The 17,853-nt window shown below is 35.2% G+C and overlaps 1 protein-coding gene and 1 long non-coding RNA gene across 2 annotated transcripts; both read right to left on the bottom strand.

Annotated features, from left to right (window-relative positions):
• Positions 1-247: 247 nt before the first annotated feature.
• Positions 248-2,664, bottom strand: LOC140053282 (uncharacterized). Its single transcript, XR_011846146.1, has 4 exons — positions 2,362-2,664; positions 2,049-2,107; positions 869-913; positions 248-358 (listed from the first exon to the last, which is right to left on the bottom strand). It is a non-coding gene; the product is annotated as an uncharacterized lncRNA (long non-coding RNA).
• A 2,936-nt stretch (positions 2,665-5,600) lies between these two features.
• On the bottom strand, positions 5,601-10,236 carry LOC140051189 (uncharacterized). The gene is made up of 8 exons (XM_072096327.1): positions 10,102-10,236; positions 8,635-8,721; positions 8,393-8,455; positions 7,077-7,739; positions 6,702-6,972; positions 6,345-6,568; positions 5,983-6,128; positions 5,601-5,873 (listed from the first exon to the last, which is right to left on the bottom strand). Exons 6-8 carry the CDS (start codon positions 6,553-6,555, stop codon positions 5,601-5,603), a joined length of 630 nt encoding a protein of 209 aa, XP_071952428.1. The 5' UTR covers positions 6,556-6,568; positions 6,702-6,972; positions 7,077-7,739; positions 8,393-8,455; positions 8,635-8,721; positions 10,102-10,236.
• Positions 10,237-17,853: the final 7,617 nt, after the last annotated feature.

A 17,853-nucleotide genomic window follows, 5' to 3' on the forward strand; every position in this document is an offset into this window, starting at 1 on the left:
TTCGAATGCCCGTTTTCCTCTCTAAGCACTGCTAAGGGGCCCCTGGGTTTAGCCAGTGAGCGCTCATAGCCGTTATGCCACTGCAGGTATGCTGCACTCATCATAGACTACCAACACCACTGTTGGTTTGTGTAGTCTAACTTGGGTCATTGAGGGAATGGAAATATCAATTATCTAAAATCATCAATGCATAACTTCATTATTCATTTTCTTTTCATCAAGTTTCTTAATGGATTCATTCATCTTGTCTCCTACTCTTGATGTTGAGCTCGCTGATTACCATTTTCATCTTGTTTAGAATTCTTTGGGAATGTTCATCACACCATCCAGATACTGTTGTTTTTGCTGGCTGATAATTCTACAACAAAGTAAATACAAATTGTTATGTTTTTGGTTTTATATATATAAATTTATATAAATTTGAAAAATATAAGAAATAGGAAAAAGTTGTTATTAAAATACCATAACAATAATTCAATTTTTTAATTCAATAATTAAATTTCGCCATAATATTCATTGCTGGCCTATATACCTTAACTTGTGCGCTCGCATCGCGAGGTTTATAGCGTAAGCCTGCCTGGAGGAGTAGAATATAAGACCACAGCGTTGATAGTCTTAGGCTTAGACTTTATATTGCAACAGGCTTAAGTCTAGGACATTTAGTGCAAACCGCACCTCGTATTTTCGCCCATGAGTTAGATGTATATATACCATACTGTAAACAGTCTATAAATGCCTCAATACAATCAAATAAGAACTGTAAATCACAATTAACAAATAATAATGTGAACGAGGAATTACAATTCTGCAATAAAAGTCTAAATAAGTAGAATATTAGGACCCCCAACTCTATTGGAATAAAACATACTTTCTGCATTGCTTTATGGTCCAGCTTTACTTCTTGATTGTTTACCTATAAAGAAGGAATTTTAGGAAAGTAATTACTATAATATAACATTGTATTTAAACTTTCATACATTTTTCCTGTAATTTTTGACATTTTGTAAAAATAATGCATATTACTTTAAAAACATTCTTGTCTTAAGAAATCTGTTCAAAATCTGCAAAAATAGTGACTTGATCATCAATGTTTTTTAGTATTATCACAAATTTATGTTTCTTTTTTTTATTATCCTTCTCTGTAACACTTAAGGTTGAAAATCACTGTTTGACATGAGACTGATATTGATAAAATGATTCATTCATTCATAAAATTAATAATTGTTTGGTGATTTAGATGATTAAACAAAGCTTGCAACAAAATCTAAAGGAGTTACCACAAGCAATGTTTGATTTACAAGAATGTAATTACCATTTGAATCTAAAATCAATTTGGATATATTTACTTTAACCGTTGCATTAAACACGTAAATATAACAAAAACAATAATATAAAAAACAAGTTAAATTAAAAGACTATGATTGACTTATATAGTTATTTGGTTTAACAGAAATGTGATTTAACATTTTTCTTAAAATTAAATTTGTTTTCTATTTGCTGAATGGAATGAGGTAGGTTATTCCATGCCTTTATGCCTGTATAATAAAACGTTTTAGATATTTGACTATCAGATTTAGGAACTGAAAAACCATTGACACTACTTCTAGTCATATAATGGTGGTTAGATGAAACTCTTTTAAACTTTTCAGTCAAATAAGGTACTGATTTTCCATAAAAAATCTTATGAACATGATTAAGTTTGAGTTGGCAAATTCTATCCTCTAGACATAATTGACCGATTTGGTTCAGTTCGTCTTTACCAATATGTGCACGATTATTTTTATTTAATATAAACCTAGCAACTTTATTTTGAGTGGTTTGAAGTCTTTGTTTAAGTTTTTTAGAAACACCTGAAAACCAGGTGTATAATTAACTAATCCATTTGCTAATTGTTGTTTAAATGTCAGAATATACATACTACTTTCACAAATGTTATATGCGACAAACAACCAGTAGTAGTAAAACCTACTGATCATAAAATTAAGAAATAAAAATGAGATGCAAAACAAATTGTTTTCAGAATGAATCAATAAAACAATTCCACATACCTGTCGTGTTGTACCAACATTTATCATGTTGCACTAGTTTGGTGCTTCACTGACTTGGACTACTTGAGGATAATAAAAAAATAGATGTACACATTTTTTCATTGTTATTGAATTATGAAAAATATGTATACTTAATAAATTGAAGAAGTAAATGTTAGGCCACACATTATTGTTTAAGACAAAGACACTATGAGTTGCAACTTTGTTCAATGTGGTTATTAAAAAAATTAGGTGCATCATCAATGTGACTGTATTAAAAATATTACAGATGTTGAGTCTATGGCAACATAGATTATGTTAATGTCATGAATACCTTTTATTAGAACTTGCAAAGGTCCTGTAAGTTCTAGGCGCTTCATTTTCCCAATGAATGGTTGCATATTTTCCTCACAGATTATATTTCTTTCTTCAAGGTCCATAATCAAATGCCATTTATCCTCATAATCCTGTTCTGCCCTATTAAAATGCGAATTTATTGTTTTCACATTCTTTTTGGTCAGCTTATCACCAAACTTGATCAACATCAGTCTGTGATCAGTGAATTTTGTAATGGTAATATCTTTCACATTTGTGAATGCTCCAATTTCTTCTTGAATGTCCTTTGCCAATCCAAATTGTTCTGTTGCTTTTATAGTGTCATAAAACAAACTGAAGTCACATTTTGTCAGCTTTTGTTTGTCCATTAAGAAAAGTAGTAGCTGAGTTGTGTTATCTGCTTCATCTAACTCACCAGTTGACAGGAGGTCTTTATACAAAAGTTTCAGCTTATTAAGATAATGCCGATGATCATACCACTGTGAAAATCTATCTTTAATCAGTTCAAAGTCTACAAAAATAAAAAAAACAGAAATATAAAAAATAATGATACCGTTACAGTACAGTTGAATAAAACTTTGAGTAATATTAGAATAATATAAAAGAATTAATATCTATATTATAAGTGAGAGTGTTTGTTCGTTATACAAATTTTTGTTACTGCACGTAACCTTACATGTGGGGTATTGCAATTGTACCGGGAAGGCTCTAAACTATATTTCAAAAAGTCCGGGATTGGATGGGAGAGGGGGTTTGGGGGATAGGGTGTGGGAGTTGGGGTTCAGAAGATAGTGGGAATTTTGCTTAGGCTAGGGGTAGTAGGCTATCACATTGATCAGAATTGTGGTGGGAAAATGTATTTTTATTATCCCTGGGAAGGGGCTGGGAGTTTGGGGTGTGGGCCTATCACCATGACCGAAACTGTATTGGAATTGGAAATGTTTTAAACTACATTTGAAAACTGCCACTGAGGGATTATGGGTTGGGAGTGATGGCTAACATAATTTGTACTGGAACCGTCCTAAACACATCACCCAGTATCTGGGGTGTGTTTGGAGGGGGGGGGGGGGGCAATTAGGAGCGAAAATACTGGCGTAATGAAGTAGCCTATTTGATTGGAATTGTACTAGGAAAAGTTACTATATTTGAACTGTCCAGGGGAGGAGTTAAGGTTTGTTGATTGTGGCTGGGATGGTGAGAGGAGAAAGAAGGCTGGGGGACCGCAGTATCTAAATTAGATATGTTAATTATCAGCTAATATGACACCTATTCATTTACACAGATTACAATGTACTTAACCCATAGGCCTATCATAGCTATGTATACCCCTCTCAATTTGAAGCTAAAGTTGAATTGAATTTGTCCGTCAGTGGGAAGAATTTGTTTTTAACAATGAGTGTGGGGTGTTATTGAAGACAGGTAGAGGTTGGTGAGTATTGGGAGATACTGGCGTTGGCTTTAAGTACTGAGAAGGCTTTAAACTAATTTGGGGTGGGTATAATTGCTAGTGATTAATATAATCATCAATCCTTCAGCTTTTATTTCATGATTTCATTTATTTATCACCAATACAATATAATGTTTTAGAATGCCATAAAAAAATGTATACTGCCATCAAAAACCCTATTAACAACTAATTTACCTTCATCTTGCAGCTGTTGAGTTACAGGAGCTATAAAAATAAAAAGATATTTACAAAATCTACTCTGCAGATATGATGATTTACTATGTAACATCTAATGTTGTACCAATTTCCTATGTTTGAATTTACAGTTAAAGAATTTTGTTTTGGAAATTTACTCTGAATTGCAATTCACCTGTTTAAATCATTTTCAACCAAGCTCTAAATAATTTATTAAATAGCTTTATTGATTATATTCATTTCAAGCTTAAAGGAAAACTTTACCGAGGACCATATTTTAACAACGTGTTAGGGATGTACATGTGACTTCAGAACCATCGCGAGATTAAGGATATCGCCGTACGCGCTCGCCGTACAGCCGTCGCCGTAAATTGCTTTGACGTCACAGGTGCATCGCAAAATTTACATCATGAGTTTTCTGGCAAAGTTTGGCAAATCGCGAAAATTTCTATTAAACACACTTTGTAAATAAATCGTAAAAAATATAAATGTTGATTTTTTGATTGTTTCTTTTGCTTATCTGGACTCATTAAAAAGATTTTGCGATGCACCTGTGACGTCACAGCATTTTACGGCGGTGGCTGTACGGCGAGCACATGCGGCGATATCCTTAATCTCGCGATGGTTCTGAAATCATATGTACATCCCTAATACGTTGTTAAAATATGATCCTCAGTCAAGTTGTCCTTTAATTGTACATATTTCTTAATCTTTTATAATGCGTTATTACTCCTATAAACAACAACAAAAAACAATACATTTACTAATAATTGTCTTACTCTTATCAATAATTGCCACAAAGACAAGAAATACATTTACCTTGTACATCGCCAAACCGTTCACGATAACGTGTCACATCCATTTTCTTTCTTCCACAAGGTAAATAATCTTTGTCAAACTTGCTAATAGGATGCATATGAGCTTTTTGACAACACACACAATAGCAGGGTAACTTAGCACTTTTTTTGTGCACTTTGTGACAAAAGCACCAAATTTGGCACAAACCTTCTTTAGGGTATATCTAACAATCCTAGAAGGGGTGCCCAAAAATCGGAACAATTTAACGATGTCATTTGGACCACGCCCTTTTTTTAGTATTACGTAATTAGGTGAAAACTTAAATCTTCGTGTATACATACCGAGTTTGGTATCAAATTAAAACTCATGACATGTACATTGCAATACACACATAAAAAATATGATTTCTCTTCAGACGGAATATATAGGTCAAATAATGTAATTTTCTGTCATATTGAAGGGTATTTCAATCAAAACGTGCCAATATTGTGCTATGTTATGAACATTGTAGTTATAAGAACAACAACATTCATTTTTGTAATAGTACTAATATATATTTATCCTGTACCAGTTACTTTCCTTTAACATAATATTAGGAACCACTGAAAAAAAGTATATAAAACATATACTGTATCAAACTTGGCTCAATAACCACTGGACTATTAGTAAACCGACAAAAGATCATTTGACTGACAATTATAGCGTTAGCATCCATAACAATACATGGAGGTGATTATCAACTTTACTTTTATGAAATTATTTATCTGGAAACAAACACTTATAATGGTACAGAGTTGCTAGATGACAGTTCCATGGCATGGGTAACAAGACCAGTGCACTGCTGAACGGCACTTCCCTGAGCAAAAAGGCAACTTTTTGCAGCCACACTTTAGCAATTCCCTACATGCCTTGGATGCTTCAGGTAGTATTGTCCAGACTGGTGTCCATGTACTGCCGGTTTTAGTCCAACCAAAGTCTTCTGGTGATGGAGCATTCTGCTGTGGCTGTAGACTGGTGGTCCAAATGCTTGTTTGGTATATGGATCGGTTGGAATGCTGTAAAAGTGCATCCTGCAATAAAAAATTTAAAGATTGGTGTTACCTTTTAATGAAAGAAAAACATAAACCTGATAATAAATTATTAAACGACAATTGACAATTATATGGAAGCTCCCCTTACCTGTGTAGGAGGAATGTTGTCCATTGTCCGTGCCTTTCTTGAAAAAAGATCTTGTCTTAGCTTAGTAACACTTCTTAAAGTACTTGTCTTGTCGTATAGATGACATGTAAACTCCTCTAGCAACTGGAATTGAGATGAGTTGACTCCTAGAGATTTGAAAGGGTGATGTGCCATGAAAAGAAAGGCTTCTGTGACTGCTGGAAATGAGTTCCACGTCTCCCATGCGGAGTGTTTGCTTTTCTGAAGAACTGGGATGTAGTATCGGACCCAGTAAATGCATGAAAAACTGGCAGCCCTCTTGACTTATCCTCTCCTAGGTTATGGCAGATGGTATTTATATTAAAATAATTGGAAGTGCTTACCCATGCCAAATGCGACCCAGATACACGTACCAGGATAACAGGCTATTAGATTGCAGAAAATACCAACCAGGATAACAATGACATCAGTATCAACTGTACGCACCAAAATAACCCTGCTACCTTTCTTTAAGGCATCATCAATGTGAATGCACATCCTGGAGTCGGCCTCTTCATGGTCGCAGATTGACATAGGTTGAGTAGATGTCAACATACAACAGACTCGCCTACAGGACATATCAAGCATTACTTACTAATTTAATATGCCTTTTTAATTAATTATTGGTATGAAACTGTATAAGTAAATTAATCGTTTGGTTACAAACAAAATAAATTTGTATGTATCACAATAAAACGTACCTGATGTAATGTAAACTTCTTTGCAGTCAGAGTAATCTTGGGTAGACACCTTTGTAGTTAAAAAGTTAAATAACTCCTCTTTATTTACTGGATCTTTCAGAAAGTCTGGAAAATTCCCTGGAATCTTTGTTTGTCCCCCAACTTTCCTCCTGACCCCTTTTCCTCTTTTTTCTTCTGTAGACTGCTTAAGACTATCTGTTCTGTAAGTGTCCCACACTATATCAATTCTGTCACTATTCTGCAGCTGCTGTCTGGTCCACGGTAGAAAGACCTGTCATACAAATGATACAAGAATAACGATCCGCATATAGAAATGACCAATTATGTGGTGGTTAAACAATAGATACAATCCTGAATGCAAAGAAATGTACTCACCTTATCACCGTAGTCATCAAATGTAAATGCATGGTTGCTGGAAAGAGCATGGACAATAGCAGCTCCGTCAAACCCCTTTACGTCAAAATATGTAGGAGGTTCAGGCTGGCCTTCAGTCTCCAAATGCTGTAGCAACTCAGACTTCTTAGTTGGTAGTCAAAGCTTTCCATTTACTGCCAAAGAGGGTGGCCATGGCTGGTTTTCATGCATGAAGAAGTCTTCCAAATCTCCATCACGAGATTGACTTGCAATATACAGTCGACTGAATAGGCTGCAGTCACTTTTTAAACTCTTAACTTGTTGCTTTGTTTTGGACACTGATTTTGACCATGGTGTGTTGAACAACGGCAGCTTATTCTGTTTGATGGCTTGTTGAATTGCAACACTTCTGTCGAGAATAACTTCCTTGAAATATTTTTGGTACTGGGTAGTACCTACATCCTGAATTGTACGAACTGTCACTACTGCACTTTCATTGGCACAATCTCGAGCATCCAAGACCAGAAGTTCTGAACAATTATCGAGGAATGGGTTGCCTGCATTGCTCAGGGAACTGCAAGTGTCGTTCAGCAGGTCTTTCTTGCACTGGTCTTTGTTACCCATGCCGTGGAACTTGTTCGTCATCTAGCAACTCTGTACCATTATAAGTGTTACTGTTTGTTTCTAAATAAATAATTTCATAAAAATAAAGTTGATAATCACCTCCATGTATTGTTATGGATGATAACGCCATAATTGTCAGTCAAATGGTCTTTTGTCTGTTTACTTAGTCCAGTGATTATTGAGCCAAGTTTGATACAGTATATGTTTTATATACTTTTTTTCAGTGGTTCCTAATATTATGTTAAAGGAAAGTAACTGATACAGGATAAATATTATATTAGTATTACAAAAATGAATGTTGTTGTTCTTATAACTACAATGTTCATAACATAGCCCAATATTGGCGCGTTTTGATTGAAATCACCTTCAATATGACAGAAAATTACATTATTTGACCTATATATTCCGTCTGAAGAGAAATCATATATTTTTTATGTGTGTATTGCAATGTACATGTCATGAGTTTTAATTTGATACCAAACTTGGTATGTATACACGAAGATTTAAGGTTTCACCTAATTACGTAATACGAAAAAAAGGGCGTGGTCCAAATGACGTCGTTAAATTGTTCCGATTTTTGGGCACCCCTTCTAGGATTGTTAGATATACACTAAAGAAGGTTTGTGCCAAATTTGGTGCTTTTGTCACAAAATGCACAATCTTCATAAAAAATGGAAGTTAGCAACCCTGCTACAAGGGATGCACATCCTTACTTCAAGACCCCTTGCTCCACTCTGACTGAACACTTTTAATTCCTCTTGAAGGAAACGAAGCACCTAAGAAATAGTATACAGTATTAAGCTATACAGTCACAATAAAATATAAAATAACCATTCTCGAGTCAATCAGCTGATGAGAAGATTATTTTCATTTTCAAATTTTTGTAAAAAAAATGGAATTCCAATCAGTATCATAGGTAATGTTGTGTAAATCAGTTTCATATCTACTAGCCTACCTTCTTACACACATCAGGTAGTGGGTCATTGTCTTCTGTACGTTGGCGTTTTGAACGATTGACACTCTCTGTTCTCACTATTGTTGTCTACAATAAACAAATGATAAATGATAAATGATAGTTGGCACACTATATTTTCTTTGAAATTTATCTACTGTATAGCTGTTTATTTCACTTGTGAAAAGTACACAGCAAACCACTGTGCAAGTTCTTTATTCAGACATGATGATGGTGGTTTGTGGGGATGCCCCAGTGTTCATGGAGTGTATGATATGAAGAGGGTGTGTTCATTGAATTTTCAATTTTTAAGTTGTTTCTTGCTCTCTTCAAGTAAGCCTAGTGGTGACAACCAAAACCACTGTTGTAATTTCCAAAAACCTAAAAAGCATTTTGAGCTATTCAATACTAATTCTTCACTGTAAATCTCGCATAAATTTTAAAAATCTCACACTACAACCTTTAGACTTGCCCCAAGTCTGTATTTATTGTCTTTTTTTTTTATTTATTTGTTTTTATTTCGACCGCGATTTTTGTCTGAAAATACAGACTTGTGAAACACGTATAGAAATCGATTTGCAGACCGCAAACATCCGATAAGAATGACGTAGGTTATCATACCGTATTTGGCTATATGGGGCGGGCGGTATGTAAATATGGATTTCGAATCAACCAATGATCATTTTGTTTCAAAATGAAAAAGATCGAGTACGTACAGTGCTGAATGTACGATCGAGACAACTGTTGATGAAATATAAAATCGTGTTGCCAAGTTGTTTTGTTGATTAATTGTTCAGTCCTGGCCTAGGCCTCCTTCGTAGGGCTACTCAACTCGTACGTATGACCTGCCAATAAATAAGGTACATACCACCACCGACCGGCACACAATAGGGCTACACCACCACAAACACAGAACAGGACAGGGTTTGGGTGGGAATTATAAAATCAAATTATCTCCGCATAATATGATCCATTCAATGTTTGATTTCGCGGAGAAGCTATGCCTATCATATCAAGACGAGTTTTCATGTTCTTGGGAAAAATCCCATCAAATGTTTACCAGACTATTAGGCATATAAAATCATTTAGAGCCTTCAGAAACTTTCATCAATGTACCCAAGTACACATTGTCTAAACGTAGCATAGCGCATGCGTATCATCTTAGATGTTGAGTCTTTGAAATTCTGAAATATGAATATTAAAACTGCCTGCGAGTGAGTAGCCAATCGCATGCAGCTGAAACTAGTCAACCGGATAATTTATGCACCAAGAATTCTTGGTGTCAAACCACGTGACTTATGCGTGTTTCCCCAGACGGAGTATCCAAACTCAAGTAATACACGTATGAAACGCCATATGTGCAAAAATATTTATATTTTTACTAATATTAAGACAAAACTCCGTCTGGAGCCCAGACTATACAAGCTTCTGCCACTAAACTTTCTATCAAGTACCAATTATAAAATTTACCTGTAACATACGACATTGCTTAATGGTAACCACATACAGAATGACTAGGTGATCTTCATCAATATTCAATTCTACATGCTCATACGATAGGCATTCAATTCCGTATTCTTCCACTTGAAATTTCTCGATGAACTTAGTTACAGCACGTTGGAAAAGATCATCTGGAAGATAGCTACCAAAATCATGAAATACAGAAATTGCACGATTTCTGTCAAATCCAGGTGGTGGTGAGGCATGTGGTTTCAAACGTGACAGAACGTAGAACATTTTTTCATTATTCTGTGTAAACAAAAAATAATAATTAAAAAATACTAGTAGATCAGTAGGCTATATATAGGCTAGAAAATTGAAATATTAATATGAGTGTGGTATCAATACCTTTGTATTTATTTGTTCACACACTAAACCAAACTTTTGCATGAGAGACGCAAAGAATGTTAATGTCTCATCAGAATCACAGAACTTCTGCCACAGATGTTTTAACAATCCACCTTTTAAAATGCCTCTATCCAGCTTTCTCAAAGCTGGTCTCATAGCTGGTACCTATTATTTTACAAAAATAGAATATAATTAAATGTAAATTATAATTTATTAATTCAGAGTAGTAGTGACTTTAGTAGGTCTATAATAGATTCTGTTATGTTCTAAAATGTAAAATTGTCACCTCATGACCTGTAGGCTATGTTTTATTTGTCTTTATTGCAGTTCACAATATTTATGGTAAGCAGAATGACAAAGTGGATTTGTAGACTCATGTCTGCCAAAGCTACTCAGGCACAGCTGAAATAATGTATTGATCTTTGAGTTCATATGATTGTATGATGGGTACCTATATCTCAGAGAAGTTATTTCCAATCAAAATTTCAAACATTTATAAAGAAAAATTTAATTTTGAAGCGTGATATTATGTTGCTGCACGTCAGTATGCAAAACATTGTTTTGTATTGAAATGTATTTATTGCTAACCATATCTTTATTGTCTATGACAGTGATGATTGTTTTAAACATGTCAACTAGTCGCATCAGATCTACAACTACTATATCTCTTAGTGCCTCATCATTTGGGTAATAGAGAATCACGCCGATGTCATGTAAATACTCAAGCAGAACTTTGTGACTTTCTGTTACTTTACAGACTTCTTTAAGTACTTCATCTTCAATCTGTTAAAAAAATAGATTGATTAAAACCATATGACAATTCTAAAACAATTATAATAAAAAAACAGTTTACTATCAATTTTCAAATAGTCTTCTGGATTACAAAACCTGCTCTCAAAACATTGTGTACTAGTATATTTAGACTATTTACAAAACATACAGTATATATATAAAAAAATGGAAGGAATTCAAGGTAAAAGGTATTTAATCAGTAATAATATTAAAATCAATCCAAAATATTATTGTGGATTGATTTTTAAAAAGTGTCATAGATTTAATATAGAATTCAGGCCTAGGATTTTAATGAGGAATTTTATTTTTGTGCCTTAATGCTATGTGTGATTAGGCTAATTTACTACAACGATCTGTATGCAAATTTGGTGGAATGGTTAGTAACCAGCCTTTCAAGTAATAACAATAGTTTCAGTTGACTAACAATAGAACAGCAACGCCAAAAACAAACCTCCAAAAATCCTTGACTACATATCTATCTGTATTTTCATTTTGGTAAAGGTCTTTCAATAACTTTTGAGTAATCCTGCTAACAAACAAACAGACACATGCGGTCGACTACATAAACCTCCTTGGCGGAGGTAAATAATTGATTATGAAATACACTCGGGCAAATGTATGCTGAGGGAGCGCGTTGTCCAACACCTTGGCCCCACCATGGTTGGTGCTGAGGTAAGAAAATGTTATTATGAACCTATAGATGGCTATAAATTTACCTCTTACATCACACCACCTGTACATTTTCAGATGATTAAAAAGTAGCAATGTATACCGAAAATGGAGATCTGACTAATCAATATAGAACAAATACTGTAAACCTTATTTGTGAATCTTTCTTTATAAAAGAAATTGTCACATTATTAATAATTCATTCAATTATTAATATTGAACGCTATTGTCTATAAATTCTTGCACCTAACCTCAGAAGTTGGTAAATAGATGTGTTTCTTTCTGTTGTGGATTTCTTGTTGAACTCGCAACCATTTTATTGGCAAAGTGCGGATCATTTTCTTTGACAAATCCAGTATTTATAATAAATAATAAATGAAAACTTATATAGCGCCGGTATCCTCCACCCATGTGGCGCTCATGGCGCTTTGTGCATTAACAACGTGCGAGAACATCAGCGAATAGCGACGTCTTTAGGTTGGTCTTGAAACTGTTTAGACTAGTTGAGCATTTAACTGTTGCTGGTAAGCTGTTCCATACACTTGCGGCCGCAACGTAAAAAGATCTCTGACCCCACTGATTTTTCGCTCTACGCTCTTGAAGAAGGTTTTGTGACAATGATCGTAGGCCTCTGCGGGATGATTCGTAACGATCCACAAGGTCAGATAAATAAGCAGGAGCACTGTCATTTAGGATCTTGAATACAAACAACGCAAGTTTGTACTTAATACGTTGTTGAACAGGCAACCAATGCAAATCCATCAGGACAGGAGTTATGTGAGCGTTTGATTTTGTATAAGTTACAATTCTAGCTGCCATATTTTGCAAGCGCTGCAAACGTTGTATTTGAGATTTTGGTATGCCAAACAACAAGGCATTACCAATGTCAATTTTAGAAGTGACAAATGAGTGTACAATCAATTCAGCTGTTTTCTTGTTAAGATTACCGCGAATACGACCAAGGTTCCTAATCGATATGCATGCTGCTTTGGATACAGTTGTTATTTGTGCTTCCATAGTGAGATTACTATCCAGCATGATTCCCAGATTCCGGACCACCGATGAGGGAGCGATGTTAGAGTTTCCGATTCTGATATGTGTGATGTTGATTTTGGAGATGTTACATTTAGACCCGACGATAATAAACTCTGTCTTTCCATCATTCAACTTTAGGTAATTTGTTGTCATCCAATTGCGAACATCTTCTATACAGGCTTCCATCTTACTGATTGCTGCAGCAACATCCCTTTGCACTGGATTTACTGACACATAAATCTGTGTATCATCTGCATAGAAATGGAAATGTAGACTGTGTTTGCGAATAATGTCACCAAGGGGAAGCGTATAAATGGAAAACTGGCCAGGCCCAATTACTGACCCCTGTGGTACACCATATTCCAGGCAAGCTTCATCTGAGAATGCATCATTGATACAGACTAGCTGACGTCTTCCTGTAAGATATGACTGGAACCAGTTAAGAGCAACACCATTTATGCCAATGCGATTTCTCAGACGGGTTATCAGTCTTTGGTGATCAACTGTATCAAACGCTGCTGACAAATCCAACAACACCAATAGCGTTATTTTCCCATCATTCATTCCTTGTAACAAATCATTCTGTACCTTTAAAAGGGAACTCTCCGTGCTATGACATGCACGATATGCCGACTGGTAATTCTCATTTAAATTATGCTTTTGAAGATATGGAGTAATGCGTGATGTCACTACACGCTCCAGAGTCTTTCCAAGAAAAGAAAGATTCGACACCGGGCGGTAATTTTTCAGCGTGTTATGATCCAAATTTTGCTTTTTTATTAAAGGACGAACGTGAGCAATTTTCAGTTCATCTGGCACTATGCCGGTATTAAGAGAATGGTTAATGATTTCCGTTATTATTGGAACGACTGCGTCTATACACTTCTTCAGTATAGAAGTAGGAACTGGATCTAACCTGCATGATTTTGTTGGTGATTTCATCAGAATGTTGCGGATCTCATCTTGAGATGCTGGTGTAAATGTTGTGAGATGCTGATGAACAGCTGTCACAGGCTCATTAAATGACATGTCATCAATCTTGAAGTCGTCTCTGATGATCTTGATCTTGTCTGTGAAAAACTGACAGAACCTGTTCGCAAGATCTAAGTCAGAAAGACTATCTGGGAGAGGTGATACCTGGCGATGATGAAGGAGTTGGTTAACAATTTTAAAAAGTCCTTTCTGATCTGCTGCATGTTCTTCACACAAGCCAATGTAGTAGTTGGCCTTTGCCTTTCTTACCATGGAATTTACATTCCTCTTCTGTGCAATGTAAGCTTGACGATCTATTTCCAGATGAGAGATTCTCCATTTCTTTTCAAGCTTACGCTTTGTTCTTTTCTCAGCATAGATGTCACTGTTATACCAACTAGTGTTTGGTCGGACCTTTACTGTTCTCTTTTTCGGTGGTGCGTGTTTGTCAAGAAGTTCACTCAAAGTGGTGACATATAGTCGTACTTTACTTGATAAATCAAGATTTGAGAGCGAAGTTCCGAGATCAGACTGTGTGATATCTTTACATAATGTCTCAAAATTTATAGCATTCCAATGACGAGTTTCGATGGATTTAGTGATTACGGGTGGCTTCTTGATAAAGAGATTACATGTGATTGCATAGTGATCTGATATACCATCAATGACATTAAGGTTTGAGAAAACAGGAGGATCAGATGAACGAGTGATCAGCAAGTCTAATGTATGACCATGTCGGTGTGTAGGTGTAGACACATGCTGTTGAAGACTGCTTGCTACAAGTAGATTCCGAAAATGAATTGCATCTGCATCATTTGGCATATCCACATGGATGTTAAAGTCTCCAACGAATAGTATGGGAGCCGGCTTCAATACATAGTGATCAACCAAAGTTGAGAATTCTTCAGTGAAAACATTTAGACTGCAACCCGTTGATTTGCTTTGAGGACGATATACTGCTACGAGGAAAACTGAGGATGCATTGCTGACTATTTCCACATTTAGCAGTTCAAATGATTTTGGTAATAATCCCGTGTCATAACATTTAACCGCTATGCTTTCCTTGTAAAGAAGTGCAACTCCACCACCTCTTTTAGTACCAGCACGGGGAGCATGTTTGAGAGAGTATCCGTTGGGTGTAATATTTCCTATAACTGATGTGTCTTCTGGTTTAAGCCACGTTTCCGAAAGGGCAACAACATCCAGATTATGTTCGATAACGAAATCCACAAATTCTGTTGTTTTGTTCCGAACGGATCTTGTATTAATACTGCAAAATTTAATATTGTTTTTAGATAAGAGAGAGTTTGATGATAAGTCCAGAAATGATAGATTGTTTTTAGTGTGTTTGTCACGCCCAGCTCTTGTACCACGCCTGGTTTTTCTTTTTGGCCTCCTTGGTAATAGGTGGATACTACAGCTACTGGAGTTCAACTTAAAAGATTGTATAATTAAGCAAGATTCTTCAAGAAGTTCACAACTGTTATTGTTGTTGGTTACACAGCCCTGTAAACCATGAAGAAACTCAGAGCTATAGCTAATTAGCATGACAACAGCAGATCTTCAAGCATGAGGTGTACAAGGTCATTTACATAACAATATGCACAGTCAGATTGAAAGTACAGGGCTAGCTTCCCACTGATGCTAGTAGACCATTGTTCTTGGGCAGTGATGAGTTTGAATTAAAACAATAAAGGCACAAGCAGGGCCTAGCTGAACTTCAGGAAACAACAAGAAAAACAACTGCGATTTACTCCAAGATACGATTATTTCCACATAAGAAATTTGTGAATATATGGTGCTCAATTTGCTATTCCAGCATCCAGTAAAACTTATTTGATGAAAAAAACCATCTGCAAACAGATACGAAGTTGTTATGCACAGAGCAATATAGAGCCGCCACATGGGCGCTGCAACATTCCTGCAACATTGTTTCATGATGGCAGAAGCATTGCTCTGTTCAAATGGTACACTGTTTTCAATGGTAAAAATAGTTGAACACACCATAGTTTCATATGGTTTTTCTTTTAGGGCTTCCCAAATTTTATTTTCTATTTCTTTAACCTGAAAGAAAGAAATGCATTTGGTATGTAGTTTCTAATATTTCTCATTTTAATCAGATTAATTAGAATAATCAAAAGACTATTTAGATAGTGATTGCTAAACGTTGTGATCCAGTTTTAGGATAAAAAAAAAATAGAAGATTGAATCCATTGGCCTATGAAAAAAGTTTCTGTATTGTTGAATCATGCCGATTTCTCTATGGTAGAGTCAACTCACCTGTTGTTTTCTTTCTTCTTCAGTTCCTTTAAGGCCATTTAAATGTGTACCTATCAGTAATACAGGAGGACAAGGCTGACCATTTATCTTTGCATCAGGTCTACTGTTTGTGTATATGGAACGAATCCAAGAAAGAATGAACTCCAGATTTGTCATTCGATGGTCATACTTTTTACCCTAAATTGAAATGAGTATACAATTAAAAAATGTGCTGTAGCAGGGTAACACTCAATTTTAATTTACTTGATTATGTAGAATGTTCATTCATTGATGTACTTTTGTGCTTGATTATCTACTGTAAAAATAAGAGCAGATGTATTCATTTTTCATTATAAAACAATAACAATCAAGGAATTGAAAATAATGTTTAAAACTAATAAAAGTCTGCTTACAGTTGTTGGATCCAAAACTTTAGCTGGGGCATCAAGATCATCACACAGTTTGAATACCACACAAATAACAGCAAAAGATACCATGAATATCTATGAGTGAGATTAATGAAATAGTTATTTGTAATTTGGAATTGTTTTTGTTTCATAGTGTTTTAATTTTTAGATTTAGAAATGTCATTTCTAGACTACTACTAAATTTATTTCAGATTTGCAATAGACATATTTTTACTAGAATTCTTAAAAATAACATTTTACTTGTTTATTTTACTATATTAGTGTTGGCCTTTTGTTTGTCTATTAGAGGAAGACCTGTACATGTAGAACTAACTCATTAGCCATTTTCTCACAGAACTATGAGGAATATAGTTCTATTAACATGCTGGGTCGTGCAGCACCATGCCAGCATCAGGTACAATGTCCAGTATATACCAACTGAAAGTTGGTATATACTGGATATTTCCGGCAGGATTGATTGTTATATACTGGTAATGATGCATGCATCAATTAATTTTGCTTCCACGCCTGTGAGAAAAGGGCTCTGTGTAATGAAATACCCGCTGCATCACATGATAAATTGGCTGTCCTCCGAAATCCCAGATGTTCATCACAAACTTGTCAATTGTCGCCTTGTCATCACTTCCTTCTTTCTGAAACTCAATCTTTATCAATTCTTCAATTTTTAAAGGAATCTTCTTCTGGTCATCACTTCCTTCTTTCTGTTTTTTTTGCTCTATATTTATTAGTTATTTGTAATTTAAAAATATGTTAGTTGACAAATAAAGTATCCAATATCATGTTTCTATATGTAATTTTTATAGGCCTTTTATTAGGATCTATATTATCTATATTATAAGTGAGAGCGTTTGTACATTTGTTTGTATGTTTGTTTGTTTGTTATACAAATACAAATGAGAAGGTTCTAAACTATATCTGAGCATTATCCGCCATCTTGGATCCAAGTTAGGTGCCAAAATGGGGTCAAAATTCCCCACTTTTCTGCACGTTACCTTATATGAGATATCAAAATGACCGCAATTGTACTGGGAAGGTTTTAAACTACATTAAAAAAATCCTTGACTCCGGTGGTTTCGGAAGTGTGATGGGGTAGAGGTATTGGGTTGAGGGGATGGTGGAGATTTTTGCTTGGGCTAGGGGTAGTAGGCTATCGAATTGTAGTAGGACATTTTTAAAGTATTTTCTGGGAAGGGGTTGGCGCTTAGAATGGGGGTATAGG

Source organism: Antedon mediterranea, chromosome 1 (genome assembly GCF_964355755.1).
Source record: "Antedon mediterranea chromosome 1, ecAntMedi1.1, whole genome shotgun sequence".
NCBI classification, from domain to species: Eukaryota; Metazoa; Echinodermata; class Crinoidea; order Comatulida; family Antedonidae; genus Antedon; species Antedon mediterranea.

Bases quoted from the DNA above. Each gene is read 5' to 3' on its own strand.
- LOC140051189 (XM_072096327.1), bottom strand. From the start codon at position 6,555: ATGTTGACATCTACTCAACCTATGTCAATCTGCGACCATGAAGAGGCC. The intron at 6,129-6,344 runs GTAAGCACTTCC...TCAAATCTCTAG, and splicing joins CTGGGTCGCATTTGGCATGG to GAGTCAACTCATCTCAATTC. The intron at 5,874-5,982 runs GTAAGGGGAGCT...TTTTTATTGCAG, and splicing joins ACAACATTCCTCCTACACAG to GATGCACTTTTACAGCATTC.